The sequence below is a fragment of the Saccostrea cucullata genome, unplaced genomic scaffold, assembly GCF_032062105.1.
Source record: "Saccostrea cucullata isolate Sc308-1 unplaced genomic scaffold, CSIRO_AGI_Scuc_v1 ctg11432, whole genome shotgun sequence".
In the NCBI taxonomy this organism is placed as follows: domain Eukaryota; kingdom Metazoa; phylum Mollusca; class Bivalvia; order Ostreida; family Ostreidae; genus Saccostrea; species Saccostrea cuccullata.
This window is the reverse complement of record NW_026923399.1, coordinates 1-21571: the sequence shown is the minus strand read 5'-3', so window position 1 is coordinate 21571 and position 21571 is coordinate 1. Positions and strand designations below refer to the sequence as shown.

At 31.9% G+C, this 21571-nt stretch overlaps 1 protein-coding gene across 1 annotated transcript; it reads left to right on the top strand.

Annotated features, from left to right (window-relative positions):
- Positions 1–6997: 6997 nt before the first annotated feature.
- On the top strand, positions 6998–7792 carry LOC134263905 (uncharacterized). Its single transcript, XM_062746263.1, has one exon. It carries the CDS (start codon positions 6998–7000, stop codon positions 7790–7792), a length of 795 nt encoding a protein of 264 aa, XP_062602247.1.
- The last annotated feature ends 13779 nt before the right edge of the window (positions 7793–21571 follow it).

The following is a 21571-nucleotide window of genomic DNA, read 5'->3' as shown; positions in this document are numbered from 1 at the left end:
TTCATTGTATCAAAATTTGCCTACTACTTTTCATATCCTAATTTTTGAGTGTAAAAAGAAAGAGAGGTATTATTATAAAGACTTCAACAGAGTTTTGCATGTCTGGAGAGAACACGTGATGTTTGTAAATGAAGAATGTCTGTCTATGAAGCAACTATAATCTATTTTGTTCTTAAATACCCTATAAAAGTTAAAACAAGGGATAAAATCCTATTATTAAAAAAATAAATTATATCTCCACTTCAATGTACAAGTGGGTGGAAGGGGAAGTACAGTAATTCTAATTGCCCCCCCCCCCCCCCATTCTTAAATCTACATATACTTCAATGGTTGATAATCTTTTATTTCACTTTGAAGTACAATATCATAAAAGTTTAATTACAACAAAGTCATTAAATTATAGGCATATCATAGTTAAATTGCACTTTTATTTTTTTTTCAAATATGACACTGCTAGGCCGCCATAGTCTAGTGTCAACCGGATACCGCGATACCATAGAACTCTTTCGCGTAGTAAGGTAAACAGCGGTACTTCTTTTCGATAGCTCCTAGTAAATAAACAACAAGATGAAAATTCAACATCAGAACAAGAAATATAGATAAATAATAGAAGAAACTGAAAATGATATTACTTTCTTGAAATATCCCAGGTATGGTAGATATTTTTACAAAATAGGTTAACTACCGCGATACCATAGGACCCCAGCGTAAATGGTGTACCGTAAAAACGGATGGTTGGGCTTCTTATCTTTATATTTTATTTATTTACTATAATTACTGTACACATGTACTGTACATATGTGTACATTCCATAATTATGTTTTGTATGGAAGCTTAAGTTTGTTATCTTGTAATTTTTTATAGCTGTGATAGAATTTACTTGTAACTCATGTTCATTTAATTTAAATGGTGTACCGTAAAAACGGATGGTTGGGCTTTTTATTTTTATATTTTATTTATTTACTATAATTACTGTACACATGCAATATATATGTACATTCCATAATTATGTTTTGTATGGAAGCTTAAGTTTGTTATCTTGTGATTTGTTTTAATAGCTGTGATAGAATTTACTTGTGACTCATGTTCATTTAATTTAAATTGTGACTTTTTAATTAAAAAAAATTGTGTACTCTTACTTAAAAGTATTCTGAGTTGTTTTTTAAGATCTTTCCACCTTTCTGTGGAAAGGCCTATTGAAATTGTTCTGTTTATTATTATTAGTATTTCCACCTTTCTGTGGAAAGACCTCTTGAAATGCTTCTGTTTATTAATATTAGGTCTTTCCACCTTTCTGTGGAAAGACCTATTGATTTTCTTCTGTTTATTATTGTTTTCGTTCAGTTTCATTTCAGAAATGGCCGTCAGTTAAAGAAAAATCGAGGGTATAGGTCTATTCACATTAAGTTTCTCTGTATGTTTCTGAATATAAACGATCAAAGATTAATTATTCATGTTGGAAACACGTCAGACCTAAGTACTCAGTAATAAATTCGAATATATTTAGGGCCCCGCAAGGATTTGCGGGTGCCCTGTAGTAATCACTCTGTCTGTCTGTCCGTCTGTCATTCTTCCGTCCACAAATTTTATGTTTTTTCCTAATAACTTTTTTTATGGTAGCCCAATTATGTTCAAATTTGTTTCTCTATGTCCTCTGGTTGGAGCTGGGGTGGTGGGGTAGATTCCTTAACTTTATATAAGAATGAATTGGGAAAGAGAGATAACTTCTGAAAATGTTGTAAACTGAATACTGCAATGAAAGAGCCCCTTGGGATTAATTAGCTTTCCTCCTGAAGAAAATCCAAAGCATTATCTTTATCTGTCACACTGAGATTAATTACCACCTCTGTCTGCAAAGGATGTTCATTTTGAAGTTAAGTCCATTTGGAATGCTATGAACACTATGAAATGTGGATTGAAGTATGAATGTTTTTACTTTATTTTTGTTGAAATAGCCTACACGATGAGTTCTAATTTCATTGACTTCTAAAAAGAAGAAATAGATTAAAGAAGATATATTTTTTATTTGTTTATTTATTTATTTTGTTTTTCTTCATGAAAATTCAAGAATATTAATAATTTTTAAGGCAGTTGGATAAAAACCTCATTCTATCAATACTGAAAAAGTTCTTATTATAAATTAAGAAGAAAATGATGAGAGAGAAGTACAATTAATCCCTTGGGATTAATTATCTAGCCTGCTGCAGAAAATTTAGAAGGCTTATCTTTATCTGTCACTTTAAGATTAATGAAAACCTTTGTCTGCAACTGCTGTTTGTTTTGAAGTTAAGGTCAAGCCTGCATGATATGTATTTGCATTCATTGAAGGCTGGCATTTTATATAACAAAAGCTTCTGATCACTGTTATTTAGATATACATTCAGTGTCGAGTTGTTCTTTACTGCCTTATGTAAAATAAATACAAGGATATTATTTACAGGTTTTTGGATATTCGGGAATTATCTTGAAATTTTAAGAATACAGTTGCTGTTTCTTATTCGTCATATATTTCTTAAATCATTCCATACGCTGCACCCTTATATTTCTACCCCATGGCGGGGCCCTTGCTGACTGGTCAGTTTTCTAGTTTTTTTTTTAATTTAAGGCTCAAGATATTTTTTATGACAAGAATTGTGAATCATTCACATTTTGCATATTTTGAATGTAATTCTTTAAAAAATGCACACCGTATGCTGCTGAAAAAAGTTTGATTAGCATTCAATTATATGTATTATATCATTTATAATTATATTGAAATTGTAATCATTTCTATAGATGTGGTACCTATTTTACGTATAAAATGCCCATGTAAGAAATGAGGTTTCTAAGTTTCTGAGTGAACTATAACTTTTGAACTATAAAAGTTATATAACAAATGTTGAAAGCACTAAATGGATTTTGATTGTGATTAAATAAAACTGGAGAAGTAATTAATAAAATGAATTTAACAATTGCAATAAATAAATAAATAGAGTATTAATTAACAGCATAAAAATATCAATGCAAGTACATGTTGACTATCCATGTACATGTAAATATTGTAGTGAATACATCAAACTCAGCGGTTGCATTCAAATATACACACCTCTACGTAAATTGATATAACGTCGTCAAAATGGTTTTGCTTTCGTTTAATTACTCATGTTGCACGATGAATTTAATTAAAAATGCTATCTTAACTATATGTACATGTATACACATGTATAAAAGTTGTGACTCCCACCGCTTCTAACGGCACTGCAAAAAAGAGTAGATATTTAACAGTTCCTTCCTTTAGCATATCAGAAGTTTTAATATATCTATGGACTACATTGTAACAGAGTTCTACACCATCCTATATACAAAATGGACCTAATTAAGGGTTTGCTGCTTCTTTTGCACACTTGAAACCTGTATATAAATTTAGTCTGTTTCTCAGTGCAACCTCAAAAACTACGGTTTTTAACACCAGTAGTGACAGTTCCTATCCCACGTCTTTAGCATTATACAAGTAAATGTCACGGGTCGTTTTGGTATTAATCCTAAAATGGAGTAAGCAACATTCAATTATCAATCACACATGCCATTCAAGAAACTCTCCCCTTCTTACCAGTTTATTTTCTAAGACATGACTGCTGTTCTCGAAACTTATATCGATGCTATCAAAGAACTGTGAGTTCTCTCAATTAAGACCCAGTTAACAAAATATATGGATCCTATGTCACTCGTAAGGAAGTGTCCCTATAAAAGATGTGTGTGTACCCATAGAAAATCAGTCTATAACACAAATAGGAAATGCATTTTCCCGCCACAAGAAAGATGTTTTTAGCTCTACTGGTCAGAGACCAGAAGAGCTTATGCGATAGTAATGCGTCCGGCGTCCGTCCGTCTGTCCGTCTGTCTGTCTGTCTGTCCGTCTGTCCGTCTGTCTGTAAACAATTTTTCAAAATGCTACTCCTCCTACAGTTTTGGTCTGATTTCAATATAACTTGGCACACAAGTAGACTACACTAAGATACATAATTCTATGTATCGGTTTTTGATTTCGATGAACAGTGTTGCCGTGGTTACTAAAAATAGAAATTTCTGTGAAATTCTTTTAAAATGCTACTCCTCCTACAGTTTTGGTCTGATTTCAATATAACTTGGCACACAAGTAGAATACACTAAGATACATAATTCTGTGTATCGAATTTTAATTTTGATGAACGGTGTTGCCGTGGTTATTAAATATAGAAATGTCTGTAAAATTGTTTCAAAATGCTACTCCTTCTACAGTTTTGGTCTGATTTCAATATAACTTGGCACACAAGTAGACTACACTAAGAACATAAAGAGACTTTGTCAATGATCATTATTCTACTTATTGCTGTTGTAAAGTTTCAAATCCCAGCTGCTTAAGTACTTTACTCTTCCTTTGCTATAAGTTCAAACCAGTAGAGCTTCAGTCTCGACAGAGACTTCTGGTTTATCATTTCATGAACATATATAGTACTCATAAGGAAATACAAAGAATAGATGCAGTACTCATAAGGGAATAAATGTACAAAGAAGTAACATGCATAGATAAACTGAACTATCAATATAAATATTCATAATTATAATAAATAACTCATATTTACGTCTTATACTCTATTAAAAAAAAGTTTTTCTGTTCCTAATTTTTATCAGACATTTTAACGAAACGTCTACACTTGTAATTTCAAGACATCCAATCCTCTCAGTCCTTTGATTTGAGATGTTTTAAGTAAAAAGTTGACATTTTTTGAGTAAACATACTTTGTCTTATATAAATTCTAGTAAATGAACAGAAAATTGTACTCTGACCAAAAATTCATTTATAGAAATAATCTACGAAAGCTTATATATCCTTCATTGTGAGTAGTTATAGCTTTTCCTGCAAATACCGTAAAAATGAATCGAAAACTTTTATAGGCCACCTATATTTATATGTCATACCCACCTTTAACTAAGTTCATAATTTGGAAGTCACTTTTTATGTATATAAGAAGTTTAAACTCAAATTTTGCTGTTGATTAAAGGTGGCTATAACATGTGTAGAAGCTATCTAACACAGCCCCTCTCCGCTTAAGTTTTCCCATTACTCTAATGCCAGTTCGGACCGAGAGGCGATAGTACCTTACTTTGTGTCCCTATATCGTAACAAATACTATTGTATCATTAACCAACCCATATTGATTATCTTATTGGAACATAGTTCTACTGATTCATGTGATTTTTAAGGGAATACTGTGGTTTCATTAATTTTCATTAGCATCAATTTTCGTGGATTTTATAAAAACAGATGTATTCGAGGATACGTAATTTTGGTGGACAAAAGTATTGCCTAAACAAATGAATAACAAATTTCTTTATCCAATGAACATTTAAATTCGTGGATCTGCTCAACAACGAAATCCTCGAAAATTGGTGCTCAACGAATATTAATGAAACCACAGTACTATATGAAAATTTGAACTCATTGTGGGCCGCAAAACAGCCTTATAGAGAATGATCCTTTAATTTTATTTTCAATACTTCGGAAAAGTGACCGTCTTGTGTATCAATAAAGAATATTAAAACTATGATCCAGAAAATTCAAAGTAGAAATTTCTAAAGCAAAACATATGCGCAGTATATTGTCAATCCGTGCAGTTGTGGTGAGCAGACTGTAACAATTGAACACACCCGGTGAATCATAAACATTAAGAACAAGTAAAATTGATGCAAAGCATCAAATCGGCTGCAAACAAAATTTAGTATTTCAAAAAAAAAATCCTTTACAATTTTAAAAGCATCCATACAAGGTTAGGAAAGCACAAGATATATTCAACGTTGAGATGAGTGATCATTTTTATTTCAGGATGTCTTCAAAGCATTATGAATGAATATATTTTTTTTAAAATTATATAATTAGAATTTTTAGTGCATTTGCAAAATGGATTCAAGGATGTACTAAAGTCAATGGTAAATGATAAGAATTAGAACTTTGTCACGTGATAAAGGTTTCTGCAGAATAGTACGGAAGCCCAATAGTGCAAACCAAAAATATATAAAGAAAAACGAAATTAATATATAAAGAGAAACGAAATTATTAAATAAAGGAAAACGAAATTAATATATAAAGAGAAACGAAATTATTAAATAAAGAAAAACGAAATTAATATATAAAGAGAAACGAAATTATTTAAAAAAGAAAAAACGAAATTAATATATAAAGAGAAACGAAATTAATATATAAAGAGAAACGAAATTATTAAATAAAGAAAAACGAAAATAATATATAAAGAGAAACGAAATTATTAAATAAAGAAAAACGAAATTAATATATAAAGAGAAACGAAATTATTAAATAAAGAAAAACTAAATTAATATATAAAGAGAAACGAAATTATTAAAAGTAGAAAAACTGAAACAATTATACGGAATTTATAGAGGTGCACAGTAAGGGTCTGAACCCATAAATCATTAGTGCACCGCGTCTGATAGACCTGATTTTGTTTCGACAATAAACAAGTGTGATGTTTGCCTTTATATTCACCTTTTCCTTAATCGAAAACGTATCCATTACAATACATGGATTGGACGAATTTAACCTTTGATATCTAATTGCACAACTATTTAAGAAAACATGAACGTTAAGATACCGTTGTTTACAACTCGTATTGTTGAATTTTTAACATTCAGGAAATTCCCTTATCCATTATCCAACTATCGCACAATGCATTCATTTAAAAAAGGTGTAAAATAATACGTTATCGATCGGACTTGGGTTTGTTTGACATATTAAAAAAATTGTTTAAAGAGAACAGGTGCAAAAAGTAAAACGAGTCAAAGTGGTTACAAGAAGTAGATTTTAATAATTGTTCACTAAATTAGAAATAAAGCAAATCAGTTGATGCCTTGTATGATTGTAGCTTACAGTTTACAGTCGAGCTATAGAATGCATGTGGAGATAAGTAACGTGTGTTTTTTGTGTTAATGTTCTTCTGTGTATTGATTGTGTTCCCCCGGAAAAATGTCTGAAATGTCTGAAACTACCAAACTCTTAGAGGAAACTCGAGCCATTGTATATGAAGAAGAACACAGACATACTCACGATACTCATGATACACATGATACTGGAGAAGGCAATGTAACTCTTTCATCGTTACACACTCTTTTAACTCAGATAAACACAAAACTTTCAAACATGGAGCTTAAGAACAATGCTCTTGATTCAAGACTATCAACAATTGAAAGTAAAATCAACTCGTTAGACGAAATACGGGGCACTCTAAACTCTATGAAAGGTCACCTCAATAAATTAGAGGAAGATATCATGTGTACAAAGAAAGATTTTGAAAAGCTTGAATCAAATATGAAATCTCTAGGAAACCTGTTTGACTCTGTAAATGAAGAAACCAAATCAAACAGAAATATGATCATCTGTAACAAGAACAATATTGAACAGTGTAAAACTGACCAGAAATTAGTAAACTTAGAACTACAGGCTTTAAGAGAAAAAAACAGTAATCTTCAAGACTCTGTGGTGGATCTGAAGGCGCGTTCTATGCGCGATAACTTGGTGTTTTCAGGGATACCAGAGCGAGCATGGGAGGACACTGAGCAGGTGCTTCAGGATTTTCTACAACGAAAGTACAGATTGGACTACCTTATCGACTTTGAACGAGTACACAGGATGGGTAGATATGATGAATTTAGCGAATACCCGCGGAAGATAGTAGCGAAATTCTCCTACTTCAAAGACAGAGAATACATCAGAATGAATGCAGCAAAAAAACTGAAGGGTACCTCTGACCAGTTTGTTTAAAATGTATATATGTTTTACTGTACCCCATGTACCAATATTTTGGTTTGGGAGAATAAACTGAACTTGAACTTGAACTTGATCTTATCAACGTGTCACGGAGGTGACCGAGCAATTATAACTTTTTAATTCCACTGAGTATATATCCAATTATAATTAAGATATCCTTGGTTGATAAATCCTTGTAATGCTAAATCCAATAAAAAGTCAGTAAAAAGTGCACTAATTTATGTACATATATACAATGAGGAGGCATCATACAAACGAAAGATGTTACATTTATGCTAGCATATGTACTGTCTAAATCCTAGCAAAGCACTCCCCCCTTCTAAAAATGTCACACTTATTATATACTAATCTTAGCTCCAATAGATCATTATCTAAAACATTAGCTCCATTCTATTAATTAACTAACTCCAACTCTACATATATCTTTATCAAATCCTTATAAAACTGTCATAACCTAGCTTGACCTTAACTCAATACACGGCTCCCGATTCTACGAACAATAGCTCCCATTGCTCCACTCATTAAAGACTCATTACTCTTGACCACACTAGACACTGCTCTACTTTTAATTACCCCAACACAGCTTGACTAGTCTGGGCAATGCATCCAATTGCCTGTAACTCTGGACATTTAATAATAAATCACTTCATTACTTTGGAGCCTAAAATTACTACTCATCAAACGCATAATTAGAGGTGATGTACTGGCTACTAGTACTTGTTCTCACATATTATAAATGTCCAACCCTCAGTCTGTACTATTTACAAGTCAGTGGTACTATAATTCTTGTTCTCATATATTTGAATTGACAAACTCGCAATTTGTATATTTATAAGTCGGTGATATTTATAAACAAACAATGCACACTCTTGTACATAACAAATCCCACAAAGTAATCAAATCATTTTTATCATTCTGATTAGGTGATCAACAAGAAGAACAAAATGCCATTTTAGCGACGTCTTTATGAAATGAGGGGAATGGTGAAGTAAAAATATCCACGAAGTAATCAAATCATCCTCGTTATTGTTTCAACAACCCGTGATTAATGAATATACAGATGGGGCGCTAGGCTTATCCCGGAGGGAATTTTATAATACGATACGCAAGGTCTTGACCTTTCAGCGTTTCAAGCGCTCTTTGAATTGGATGTCATTAATTTTAATCAAGCAGAAACAGTCACCCTCTTGATCCTCTATGCATAATGCCACACATCAACAAATTAAGTATACCGTTAAACAATTATTGACAATTTACTTCAAACATTAGATTGAAGTATTTGTTTCAGTTGATATTTTCTCTTTCTCCCTCACTCTCCTTTTTATTAAATAATTTCTTTTTTTCTTTTTTTATAATTCCGTTTTTCTTTTCTTTTTTTAATAATTTCGTTTTTCTTTATTTAATAATTTCGTTTCTCTTTATATATTAATTTCGTTTTTTTTTATTTGATAATTTCGTTTCTCTTTATATATTAATTTCGTTTTTCTTTATTTAATAATTTCGTTTCTCTTTATATATTAATTTCGTTTCTCTTTATATATTAATTTCGTTTTCCTTTATCTAATAATTTTGTTTCTCTTTATATATTAATTTCGTTTTTCTTTATATATTTTTGGTTTGCACTATTGGGCTTCCGTAGAATAGGCTATGCTGCAAAGCGCGATGTAAGATATACGGGAAAAAAATTATCCTTCTGTCATTGGCAGCTGTAGCATATTCCACTAAAAATTGAATGGTTGAAAGATTAAATTTTCAATCTCTAACCATGTATTAAAACTGATTTTCACAACGTCATTATTATCCGGAAAATCATGACGATGCCAATTCATATCTTACACAATCCCAAACTGGGGTACACGAGAAATTTAACCTTGTGGTATCTTGTCAAACTGCCTGGTAAGGTATCCTAATTTTGAGTGAGGAAACTTCATACATACATACTCTTCATTGATAAAGTATATACGAGGGTTGATCCAAAAGTAATGTCACTGTGTCCATATCTTTTATATTTGGCGTCATATTATCAAATATAATGCACCAAAAGATGCAGAAATATAAATCTGATCAAAATGTGAAATTTCATTTAACAATGTTTAATTAAATTTATTTTATAGACGTTTAAAACACTAAACATAGGGGGTGCCGCCGCGTCACAACGGAACGTCATGTTTTAAAGTGTATATTGTTAGAATAAAAAAAGTCAAACACATTTAAAAGACATTTAAAAAGCGTCTAATCGCCCAATATTAAAAAAAAAACACAATATCTAGTCTTTAGTTAAAGATTAAATGGCGGCATTTTTTTAAAATCATAGATATTGTTGTTTATATCAGGTGTATTGCAGAAATTAAAAAAAGCCGAACTGAGTTGTAATGCGTTTTTCCTTCAAAATCGGGAAATCGCAGTAGAGACAGTTACGATGGTAAATCAGACTCGAAGAGGAAGAATGATAAACAGAGACTTGTTCATAGATGGTTTCAGAGATTTTGGGCGGGTCATGGGTAATTAAATTATCAGCTGAGGACAGAAAGACCGAAAGATTTGAGGTCGGGTGGAAACGTTCAATGGCCTCGACGTTGAAAAAAAGGAGATTCGTGTCACGCGGTTTGAGAGATATGAGAAACGTTTAAATTTGTCTCATGGCACTGTTTAAAGAATTTTGATAAAGGACTAAATTACAGATAGAGTGTACACTTGGTGCCAAAAATTCTTAAGTAAAGTAAAATATGTGAATGTTTTTGTGAATATCAGTTTTTTTAATGAAACGATGGGGAAGCGTTTTTAAAAGTGTGTGACAGCGCATATCCGTCATATGACGTTATTGAGGTGCGGCGACTACCATAATTGCACGTTGTATATAATTCGATATTTTGAAAAGTATAAATCATTTCAATTTCAATTTTTCAGGACTGATTTGAAATAAATACAGCTTCTATCATGTATAATTTTGTTAACGTACGTCGACTAGGAGCAATTTTATCGAAGTTGTGACATTACTTTTGGATCAACCCTCGTATTTTTGAGGAAGGTGTCGTCTGACATTAATAAGACATTTTTTGTACATGTGTCTACATTGTGCCAACATGAACTATTTTACTTTTTGATCTAACACATTCTTTGGGTTTCCTATAACAAAAGATGCATGGACAATACCATTCTTTTAAAAATATTGAAGGGTACCCATCTTAAAGCCGGTATACATGGTAAGATTTGTATTATAAGATTTGTATTACCGGTATAATACAAAATCTTACTGTGTATACACTCTTTATACAGTGTATCATAAGATTTTTCGAATCTTATAAAACTGTATTAAGAATAGAGCAATGTTCTATTTCCTAATTCAAGTCTTAACTCACCTTTCACTTTCAACCAATCAAATGTACTCACATTGGGGGTCATCCTATTTATATCATAACTAAATAAAGCACATGGTAAAAAATAATGGCCGTCTTTCCGAGTACAGATATCGAAAAACTTGTGGAATATATCAAGTTGTAGCTACCACAAAAAAGATGCTAGAAGCAGAGCTTATTATTATCATTTTTATTATTTTGACAGAGAAAAATATGGCAGGAGAAAACACGTGGTAATAATAGTTTATTTACAATCTTATAAGATATGTATTAGCGTGTGTACAAGAAAGTATTATAATACAAAAGTATTATAATACTTGTATTATACTACAAATCTCATCGTGTATACCTGCCTTTATTCGCAACACCTCTTAAATCACTGAATCAAATTTAATGATAATTTAACAGATCAAATCTTCATCACATAATTGAATTAACCTCATAATTTACGTTTTGAATAATGTTAAAATAGTATTCGATGTTTTTAAATTTTATTCTTTAAAGAAATTAATTCAGTAATTTCATTAATTTTTTTTTACGGTTTCCGACATTAACATGATTAAAGGAATAATATTTTTAGAGAAAATAATGTAAATCTGATTGTGCGTTATCATGGTTATACGAGAACTAGTACTGATTATAAGTTCTCTATTTTCATGATTTTTATCCACATTTTAAACAAAAATATGAAGATTTTAATCCACATTTTAGGTTTAATCCTTAGCTTTCAAACTTATGTACAACAAAAAATAAAGCAATGTTAAAAATTTTAGCTTGATACGTTCATTATTTGCCAAATTATTATTAAATAAAAGCAACATAATATCATCACCTGGCACCGTCGCTGTTCAGTTTCATGACGTCCAATAACTTCTTTGGTTTTCAATATCCGTTTCTTCTGCCTCATACACTTATATTGATGAGATTCCCTGGGGCTGAGTTAGGACTTAAAACCGCCCTCTTTATATGAATTTACAATGTCATGAACAACAGCTTTCCTTCAATGATTATAGTATTCCAGACGGATTTATTTATTGGAACTCATACACTTATATTGATGAGATTCCCTGGGGCTGAGTTAGGACTTAAAACCGCCCTCTTTATATGAATTTACAATGTCATGAACAACAGCTTTCCTTCAATGATTATAGTATTCCAGACGGATTTATTTATTGGAAGAGATCCTCTTTTGATTGTGCCAGCATATTTTGTTCAATATCTACAACACATGATTTAACGTCATTTTTTTTTTTTTACGTTATTGATTTTTCACACCTTGACTACATATCGACATTAACTGTGCATTCCATTTCTTTCTGAATCTATTTTGACATTAAAAGACGAGTACTATGGGTGCATATTATTTCTCTGTAACCAGTTTAAGCATCTCTTAGGTCTTTACCAGTTTTTTCAGGGACAAAACTTTATAGAATGTTGGAAAAGGAAACCCCTCTCCCTTATTTGTTTAGACACGCCATGTAAAATTTAGGATAAACTTTTATAAAACTTCCAGAAAGAAGTAAAATTTTCATATTTTACAGAACAATAAAAATTATTGTGTCCCAACATATATACCTGAATTAAAGGGATTTTGGTTGTCAATCATTAATATCAATAGTTTTCTTAGTTAAATGTGTTCGAAGTTGCGCCGCCTGGGCATCCCATTGCTAATAAAAGCACTACTAATTTATGGTTTATTCTTTAGATAGAAAAGATGATGCTTAATAGATATTTAAAATTTCATTGATGTACCTAAATTTGTTTTTCATTTTATGGTACTTGTCCACGAGCTTTTTGATAACCCCTCATAATGCCATTCAGCACCTCCTTTTCTGCTTTGTGATCTGACACTGACTGTCGGGTCATCCAGAGCAAAACATGGACTTCGCCATCATAATCATATGGGGGTTGGGTCTCATTTAGTGAGTTAAGTGTTAAAAGTATCTACAGCTGTTTTCTACAAATGGAATGATATATAAGATAATCAACGTTCTAATGATAGCCTTAACGTTTCTTTAAAGAAAACAAATACACTTGATTGAATGTGCTTAAGGATGATGAGAAGAAGAAAATATCAGTAATTATTCAAATGACTGAAATACACTATAATTTGATCAAATTTCAAGTCCTTGGGATAAAGACACAATAAATATACATAACTGAATGCATGTTTTGTGTAAATAATTAATATTTTTGAAAAAAAAAATGCTTTTTGATATGCTTTCTAGAACTGCACAACCACACATTTTAGCAGAGCCTTAAAAATCCAATAAAATAAATGCAAATGTGCATTAATGTTCTCACTACAGCCATGTGTTGAGTAAATGTCAAATTTTGCACTGTTAAATATGCTGTAAATGGTAATTTCGAGTTCAAAACAAGGTACCGTTGTCTTCAAAATGACCATGAAAACAGTTCATGGATTACAGCACGTGATTTATTTTTAGCACAAGATTTTTTCAGACCACTCTTAATTACGGAGGTACATAATGGTCTAAAATAAAGAAAATTTTAACGTAATAATACACTATTTAAAAAATATAAAAAGAATGAAGAAAGAAAAATATTTTAAATTATAGTAACACATTAAAAGTGGGGTGTTGTATGTAATATACTAAAAAAAGTACTGAACAGTTGCTTTAAAGCATAGTTACAACGCGAAATGTAATAAACCTGGATTATTACATTTCTCTTTATTACATTTTGCGTCGAGATCAACGCAAACTGTAATAACGCAAAATGTAATGACACGATTTTTAGTTTATTTCATTCTGCGTTTTTACATTTTGCGTCTAGATCAACGCAAAATGGAATAACGTGCTTTTTCGTTGTTACATTTTGCCTTATTTTATTTTTGCACTAAAGTCAACGCAAAATGTAATAAAACAATTTGTAATAAAACAAAATATAATTCATTTTTTTGACTGCGTTTAACAAAAAAGATCATAAAATTGATTCAAATATATACATGAAACCAATATGGGAAACATGCTGTAAAAATATTTAGAACTAAAACAATGAGACCAACGTAAAGGCTTTTAGGAACATCTAAATGTATCGTTTTTCTGACTCTGATTTTAGTTATATTGAGTACACCGTACTTAATTATACAGAATGAATTTAACTTTGATTGGCATATTTGTGATAGTCTTATTAAATTTATAACCAATAACACATATTTAATTACCAAAGATTGACCATAGGTTCATTAAAAGCTCTTGAAATGCATGTTTGGCATGTATACATTGGTTAACAAATTAGAGGTGTATGTGTGTGTCAAGCGAGGAGGGACAGGGAAAGGGTAGGGTGTTTACTTCGTATGTTTATTATTGTATTGCTTTGGACATGCAGAAACAATCCATTTTATCATAGGATCAAAAGAAAGAGAGGGATAGAATTTTGATTTTGCTTGTCTGCAATGCTGGAGGTTTGCATTGAATAGTATGGTATCATTATTGTCAATAAACTCCTTTCTGCTATACATTTACAACTGCCAGTACAAATGAAAATGTTCGTAGATTCATTGCATTTGTCTATAATAATAATAAAAAAAAGCACACTGGTTAATACCCCGAACAACCCTGCCCACAGATGCACGTTTCTACTTTTCAACACCCATAATTTGAATACATTTATTAAACTGATTTTCAATACATGTAGCTATTTAAATCAATATATTATAAAATCTATTAATTTTTAGAAATTGCATTTATCCTTTTTTTTTTCATTGTTCATTACACTATTGAAAATTGTACTCAATCTGGCTGACGAAAAAAAATTGTGCTATTACATTTTGCGTTCCTGATTTTTGCAAAATCTCGACGCAAAATGTAACAACGCAAATTGTAATAATCGAAAATTAGTAATATTACATTTTGTGTTATTACATTTTGCGTTGATCTCGACGCAAAATGTAATAACGCAAAATGTAATAATCATGTTTATTGCATTTCGCGTTGTTATTACATATCGCGTTGTAACAAACCATGCTGTTAACTCGAATTCTTCAATATGCGAATTTTTTTTTTTTTTGATGTTGCACATTTTTCATTGTCTGAAAGCAAAGAATTGTAGAATTTGTTATAACACGCTAATCTTTATAGCAACTGTTTTATAATAATCATTAATTACTTTAATTCATACAGTATGTTACACACAACTACCCCCTTTTAAGATTTATCGACCCTCAATGTAATGACACGAAATGTAATAATCCTAAAAATGTGTTGTTACATTTTGCGTCATTACATTTTGCGTTGAATTCGACGCAAAATGTAATAACGCAAAATGTGAAAATCATTTTTTTTTTTTTGCATTTCGCGTTGTTATACATTTTGCGTTGTAACAAAGCATGCTGTTAACTCGAATTCTTCAGTATGCGATTTTTTTTTTTTTTTTTTTTTTTTGGATGTTGCACATTTTTCATTGTCTGAAAGCAAAGAATTGTAGAATTTGTTATAACACGCTAATCTTTATTGCAACTGTTAATAATAATTTTTAATTACTTTAATTCATACAGTATGTTACACACAACTACCCCCCTTTTAAGATTTATCGACCCTCACACTTTTATTGGTTTAACATACAAAAACTGCATTTATATTCAATTAATATAGTTTAAATTTTCTAATTTTGGAATAAATGTATAGATTGCCATATTATTTAGGAAAAGAGACATAAATAAACAGAAGTGTATGTCAAGATAAAAAAAAATATACATTTTTTGTAAATATCATGATAAAAATTATGTAAAAACTGGTTCAAATGCATAATTCAGATGCTGAAAGTTCTGATATACTTGTTACTTTTAAGATAATTTTGAATTGTGAATACCAGGGAGACCATTTAACATAAGAAGTGCAATAAATACTATGCCTGAATGAAGATACCCGAGAAGGAGTAATTGCCCTTATCAATATTTTTTAAAGAATGAATATTTGATTAAAAAAAGAAATAAACATTTTTTAAATTCTTTTACTTCACAATATTTATCATTACACCAATTGAAAAGCATTCTTATAAAAGTTATAGTTCTACTTGGCATGGATTTAAATTTAAAACAGTTTTTTGCACAAACCTATAACATCATAGGAAGATGGAAATACCTTAATGTAATTATAAAATTTAAAGATTTTTCTATCTTAATGTTCTTTTACATATTAAAATAGAGGTGTCTTATTATTTTTTCTGTAGTTTTAAGTTTCTCCATTTAAGACCATTGAATGCCTCTGAATAAGAAGTGGTGCTATCCCTGAACTACTTTCTTTGTTCTTTATACTGATTTTGAAGACAATTGAATAGTGAATTGTTTTGAACTCGAAATTACCACTTAACAGAGCGAAATTTAGACATTTGTAGCGAGAATATTACAACCCAGGTCACCTTTTCAAAAACGACCAACGGCCGACGCTTTTTGAAGCAAAAATTGGATTCTTCGGGTGACAGTCGGCAGTTAGTCTGTCGTTGTCTTGTCCGATTTTGACCTCTTTTTTTGTCGGCCGACCAATTTTGTTTCCATCGGCCAAAGTTATAATTTTTTTCTGCGTCGGTGGCCGATTTCTTCAATTGAAGCAATCCGTCGACCAGCCTTAGTCGGTTTATAAAGTCCGTCGTCCGTCGTTCGACAATAAAACCCCAGTCACATTTCCAAAAACGACCAACGGCCGACGGGTTTTGAAGCAAAAATGGGATTCTTCGGGTGACAGTCGTCAGTTCATCGGCCGTTGTCTTGGCCGATTTTGACCTATTTTTTTGTCGGCCGACCAATTTTGTGTCCATCGGTCCAAGTTATAATTTTTCATGCGTCGGTGGCCGATTTCTTCAAGTGCAGTTATCCGTCGACCAACCTTCGATCATCGTCCGACCATCGGCTGTCAGTTTATTAAGTCGGTCGTCCGTCGTTGGACAATAAGGGTGTTGAAAATTTCGGCCGACGGTTAAAATCAAACTGTAGCTCAGAGCTCGATGATCGGGCGACGATTGGCCGACTTATGAATATTTAATCCATTAAGGATACATAACACAAACAAAATTTTGATGCATGGATGGATATAAATTTTTTGAATGGAGATAACATAAATAATTAATCCGTAGGATATAAAGAAATCTTAAGTATTCTTTGCTGCTTAGATATGCACCAATTGTCGTTTTTATGCAATTTCATACAAATTTTACACACATTTTCAACATTGAGTCACAATTTTATAAGATTCTGCCACTTTGCCTTGCAAACATTACTTACGTCACCTATCCGAATATAGATCTATGAAAAAATATTGCTGATTTCTAAAGAAAGAAAGATTTTTTGTGGTATTTATCCAAGTCATCGGTGCCCCTAGGAAATAATGTGACTGCTCCGTGTGGCCCGATACTGTGTCGGCCGATTCTGTTCTTTCAGCCGACAAGACCAGAAAAATTTAGTCGCCCGACCATCGGCTTAAATGTGACCTAGGCATAAGGGTTTCCAAAATTTCGGCCGACGGTTAAAATCGAACTGTAGCTCAGAACTCGATGAACGGGCGACGATTGGCCGACTTATGAATATTGCATAACACAAAAAACATTTAGATTCATGGATTTATATTTTTTTTGCATGGAAATGAAATTAAAAAAATCAGTGAAATATAAAGAAATCTGAAGTTTTCTTTGCTGTTTAGATATGCACCTTTTGTCGTTTTCTATGCAAATCTTTCCAAAATTGTTCACAAAGTTTTAATATTGTGTCACAATTTTACACATTTTTGCCACTTTTCCTTGCAAACATTACTCATGTCACCTATTTGAATATTGATCTATGAAAAATATTGTTAATTTCTAAAGAAGAAAAAAATTGCGTTATTTATCCAAGTCATCGGTGTTCCTAGGAATTAATGTGACTGCTTCTTGTCGCCCGATACCCGTGTCGGTCGATCATGTTCTTTCAGTCGACCATCGGCTTATATGTGACTTAGGCATAATGCACATGCACATTGCATATTTTTGGGGTTTGTAAGACTCTGGTGAATTAATTATGTATTTTCGCAGTTATAGAAAGCATATCAAAAGCATTTTTCTGCAAACGTATTAATTATTTCGTAAGTTCTATGGTCGATACAATGACCTTGTCAGCAAATACAATTTATCATTGAGTCAAATGCTGACTGACGTTTTTCAATTGTTAGTCCATTATTTATACACTGATTTGACGACGGATTTTTTCCGATATTTCCTGATCATGACAAGGAGCACATGGAGGGTGTGACCGGTCGGCAGGGGATGCTCTGTTTGCTCTGCTCTTATTTTGCATTGTTTTATGGACTTTGAGATTGAATACTGTTCGTTATCTCCATATCCTTCTTACACAAAACATGCATTCAATTATGCATTTTATTGTATCTTTATCCTAAGGACTTGAAATTTGATCAAACTATAGGTTACTTAAGTCATATGAAGAATTATTCACATTTTGTTCTTATTCTACCTAAGTTGGCCGGGCATCTTTCTTAATTGTTTCTGCCATTCCTTTGCGACTGCATTCCATGACATGTCTGTTCATGTCACTTGTTCGTGCCTCACCACTTTGGACAGCCGGAACAATCTTTTACTATACCATAGGTAAAGTATGACAATGTATTTTATAGACTGATACACATGTTCTATATACTATAATTTCGTAGAGGAATACCACATTCACTAGTACTAAGACATTACTAACGTATGTTCATTCATTCATTATTCATTTTCATAAGTTATAAGATAATTTCAAAATCAAATTAACCTTATACAGAATTTTATAAATTTGGTGGTAATCCCCTACAAACTTATAGTATACAGTACCAGTACTAGCTCTTGGTGAGCTTGAGATAAAAGATATCACAGTGTCTGACACATTTGTTTCATAGTCATAGATATTTTATTTGAAAAAGACGTTAATGGTAAACAAGCAAGCTCTATGATAAACGTGATGGTTTTAACTTCTATCTTCAACTTCCCAGACTTATACAGCAATATACCTTCATCACCTGCATACGGCTTTTATATATCTCTGTTGATTCGACGCAAGTGAGTTAAGGCTACATATGGAGGTTTCTATGCAAAATATCTAATTAAATTCCATAATTGCTCTACCTACTGCACAGAAAATGTTAAGACTTCTTTTCCTATACATTATTGGTACCCACGACATTTAATAGTCAATACACATTATGACGTCATATTATGACGTCATTGAGCTCTACTACACAAGTTTATAAGAAACATCAACAAAATCGCTTCGGCGCAAGGGCATACCTTACTTTGTTTCACAGAAGCAAGGTATAAAAAGACGCAGGATATTCCAAGAATTTACGATATTGCTGTACAAATGTCGGCACTGATATTGTTTAGTTACTATTTGTGCAGTTTTAGTTTAAACAGGGTAAAAATTCACAGTCCAGTGTAACTTTCCTTAAATTTTTATCGATTGAGAATGTCCATAGGATTTGTGCAGCAATTATATTAATTTTAATAATAGTCTCCTTAATATTATACATTGTATATTTTAAATTAGATAGGACATGTCCTTGCGCCGACGTGATTTTGTTGATATGATTAAATACCTTGATTGGAAGAGAACAATGACGTCATAATATGACGTCATAATGTGCACTTGCATTAATAAACTGTGGGTACTAAGTATGTACAAGAAAATCAATTTGAACTTTCTCTGTACATTAAATATACAACTTATGAATTTTTATCAGCTCATTTGCATAGAAATATCCATATTTAGCCTTAACTCACTTGCGGATACGCAAGAGCATGCTGTACGTATGAACAATTTTTAAAACAAGGTTAATTATAAACAAACAAGTTGGTGAAAAAAGAATATCAGCAGTCTCGTTTAAAGTCATCATTTCCTAATTTTTACGGTCGATACCATGACCTTGTCAGCAAAATACAATTTATCATTGAGTCAAATGCTGACTGACTTTTTCATACTTATTGTTAGTCCATTAATTACACACTGAATAGGCGGTGGAATTTCCCGTTATTTCCCGATCATGACAAGGAGCACCCAGTGGGTGTGACCGGTCAGCAAGGGATGCTTACTTCTTCATGGCACCTGATCCCAATGATACTCCGTGTTTGCTCTGCTCCTATTTTGTATTTCCTTTATGGACTTTGATAATGATACTGTTCGTTATCTTCATATCCTGCATACTTCATCATGCTTTAAAGCGGAAGAAACATGTGGAATAGTCCAAGCAAAGTATTGTGTCTTATCCAACATACATGTATATGAGCCAAACACTGCATAACCTAAAAGTCCTAATGAATCTTGATTAGTTTTTCCTCTCACAAAATGTGCAGATGAGGCCTTGTATTATGACATTTGTGGTAAGTATGGATAGTTTCAGGTACACTTATTTTCAGAGATGTTTATCGTTAACAGTTGTTCGGTGAGTACATGTTAAATGTAATTTAATTAAGCAATTTTGCTTATGTGGAAAGAATATCTTATGAACCCTCCTTTTTTAAAATGTCTCCTACGTCATTTGTTCTGTAATACCTTCACACCTCCTTACCATGAGGTTGCTTTGTCGTGATCGTAGACATTGCATTCGATGATTCTGTTGTCAAATCTTGAACACTGCTGTCATCTATATTAGTTGTACTTACAACTGTTGAAACTAATAATTAAACAGATATTACAATTCTAATATAAAAGTAATATATAATTCTCTGTCAAGGACATGCTTGATGTCTGTGATAGGTTTGCAAATTATTGTATAAATTATTTATCATTTATCTAATGAAATGAACAATTTTAAGCAATTTTTGCATTATTATCTATTTTACTTTGAATTTGTCATATATAATTATACCTTTGTACGAAGTATGGATGGTAACTGAAACGTGAAAATTTGAAATGTATTTAAACAAATAAGTAATTGCTTTACAAGTTGCAATATTTATTTATATTTTCTCGATAATTAACCGAGTACCGTCTTGCAATTTTTCTAGCTAAATTAATTGTAGACTTCCCTTACTAGAGTCGCTCGCGTGGCGCAGTGGTAAGAGCGAATGCTCTTGAGCTCCAAAGTAATTAAAGATTTGATTCTTTCGCCGCGGGTTCAAATTCCACCGTGAGACGTGTAGACCGATCCTCGGATAAGACTGTATTAACCGATGTCCCGTGTCGCCGTAGACCCTGAGTGTCAAGTATAGGATAAAATTTGTAGCTCCCCACCGGCAAGTGGTGATGTCTCCATATGAGTAAAAAAATTCTCGAAAGGGACGTTAAACGATATATAATCAATCAATCAATCAATCAATCAATCAATCAATCAATCAATCAATCAATCAGTTCTTAACCAGAAGAAAAACAATCATTACATTACCACTTACCCGTTATATTTTCTCTGAGGATACAACCGTGAAAGCTGTTGCAGTATTC

Bases quoted from the DNA above. Each gene is read 5' to 3' on its own strand.
- LOC134263905 (XM_062746263.1), top strand. From the start codon at position 6,998: ATGTCTGAAATGTCTGAAACTACCAAACTCTTAGAGGAAACTCGAGCC.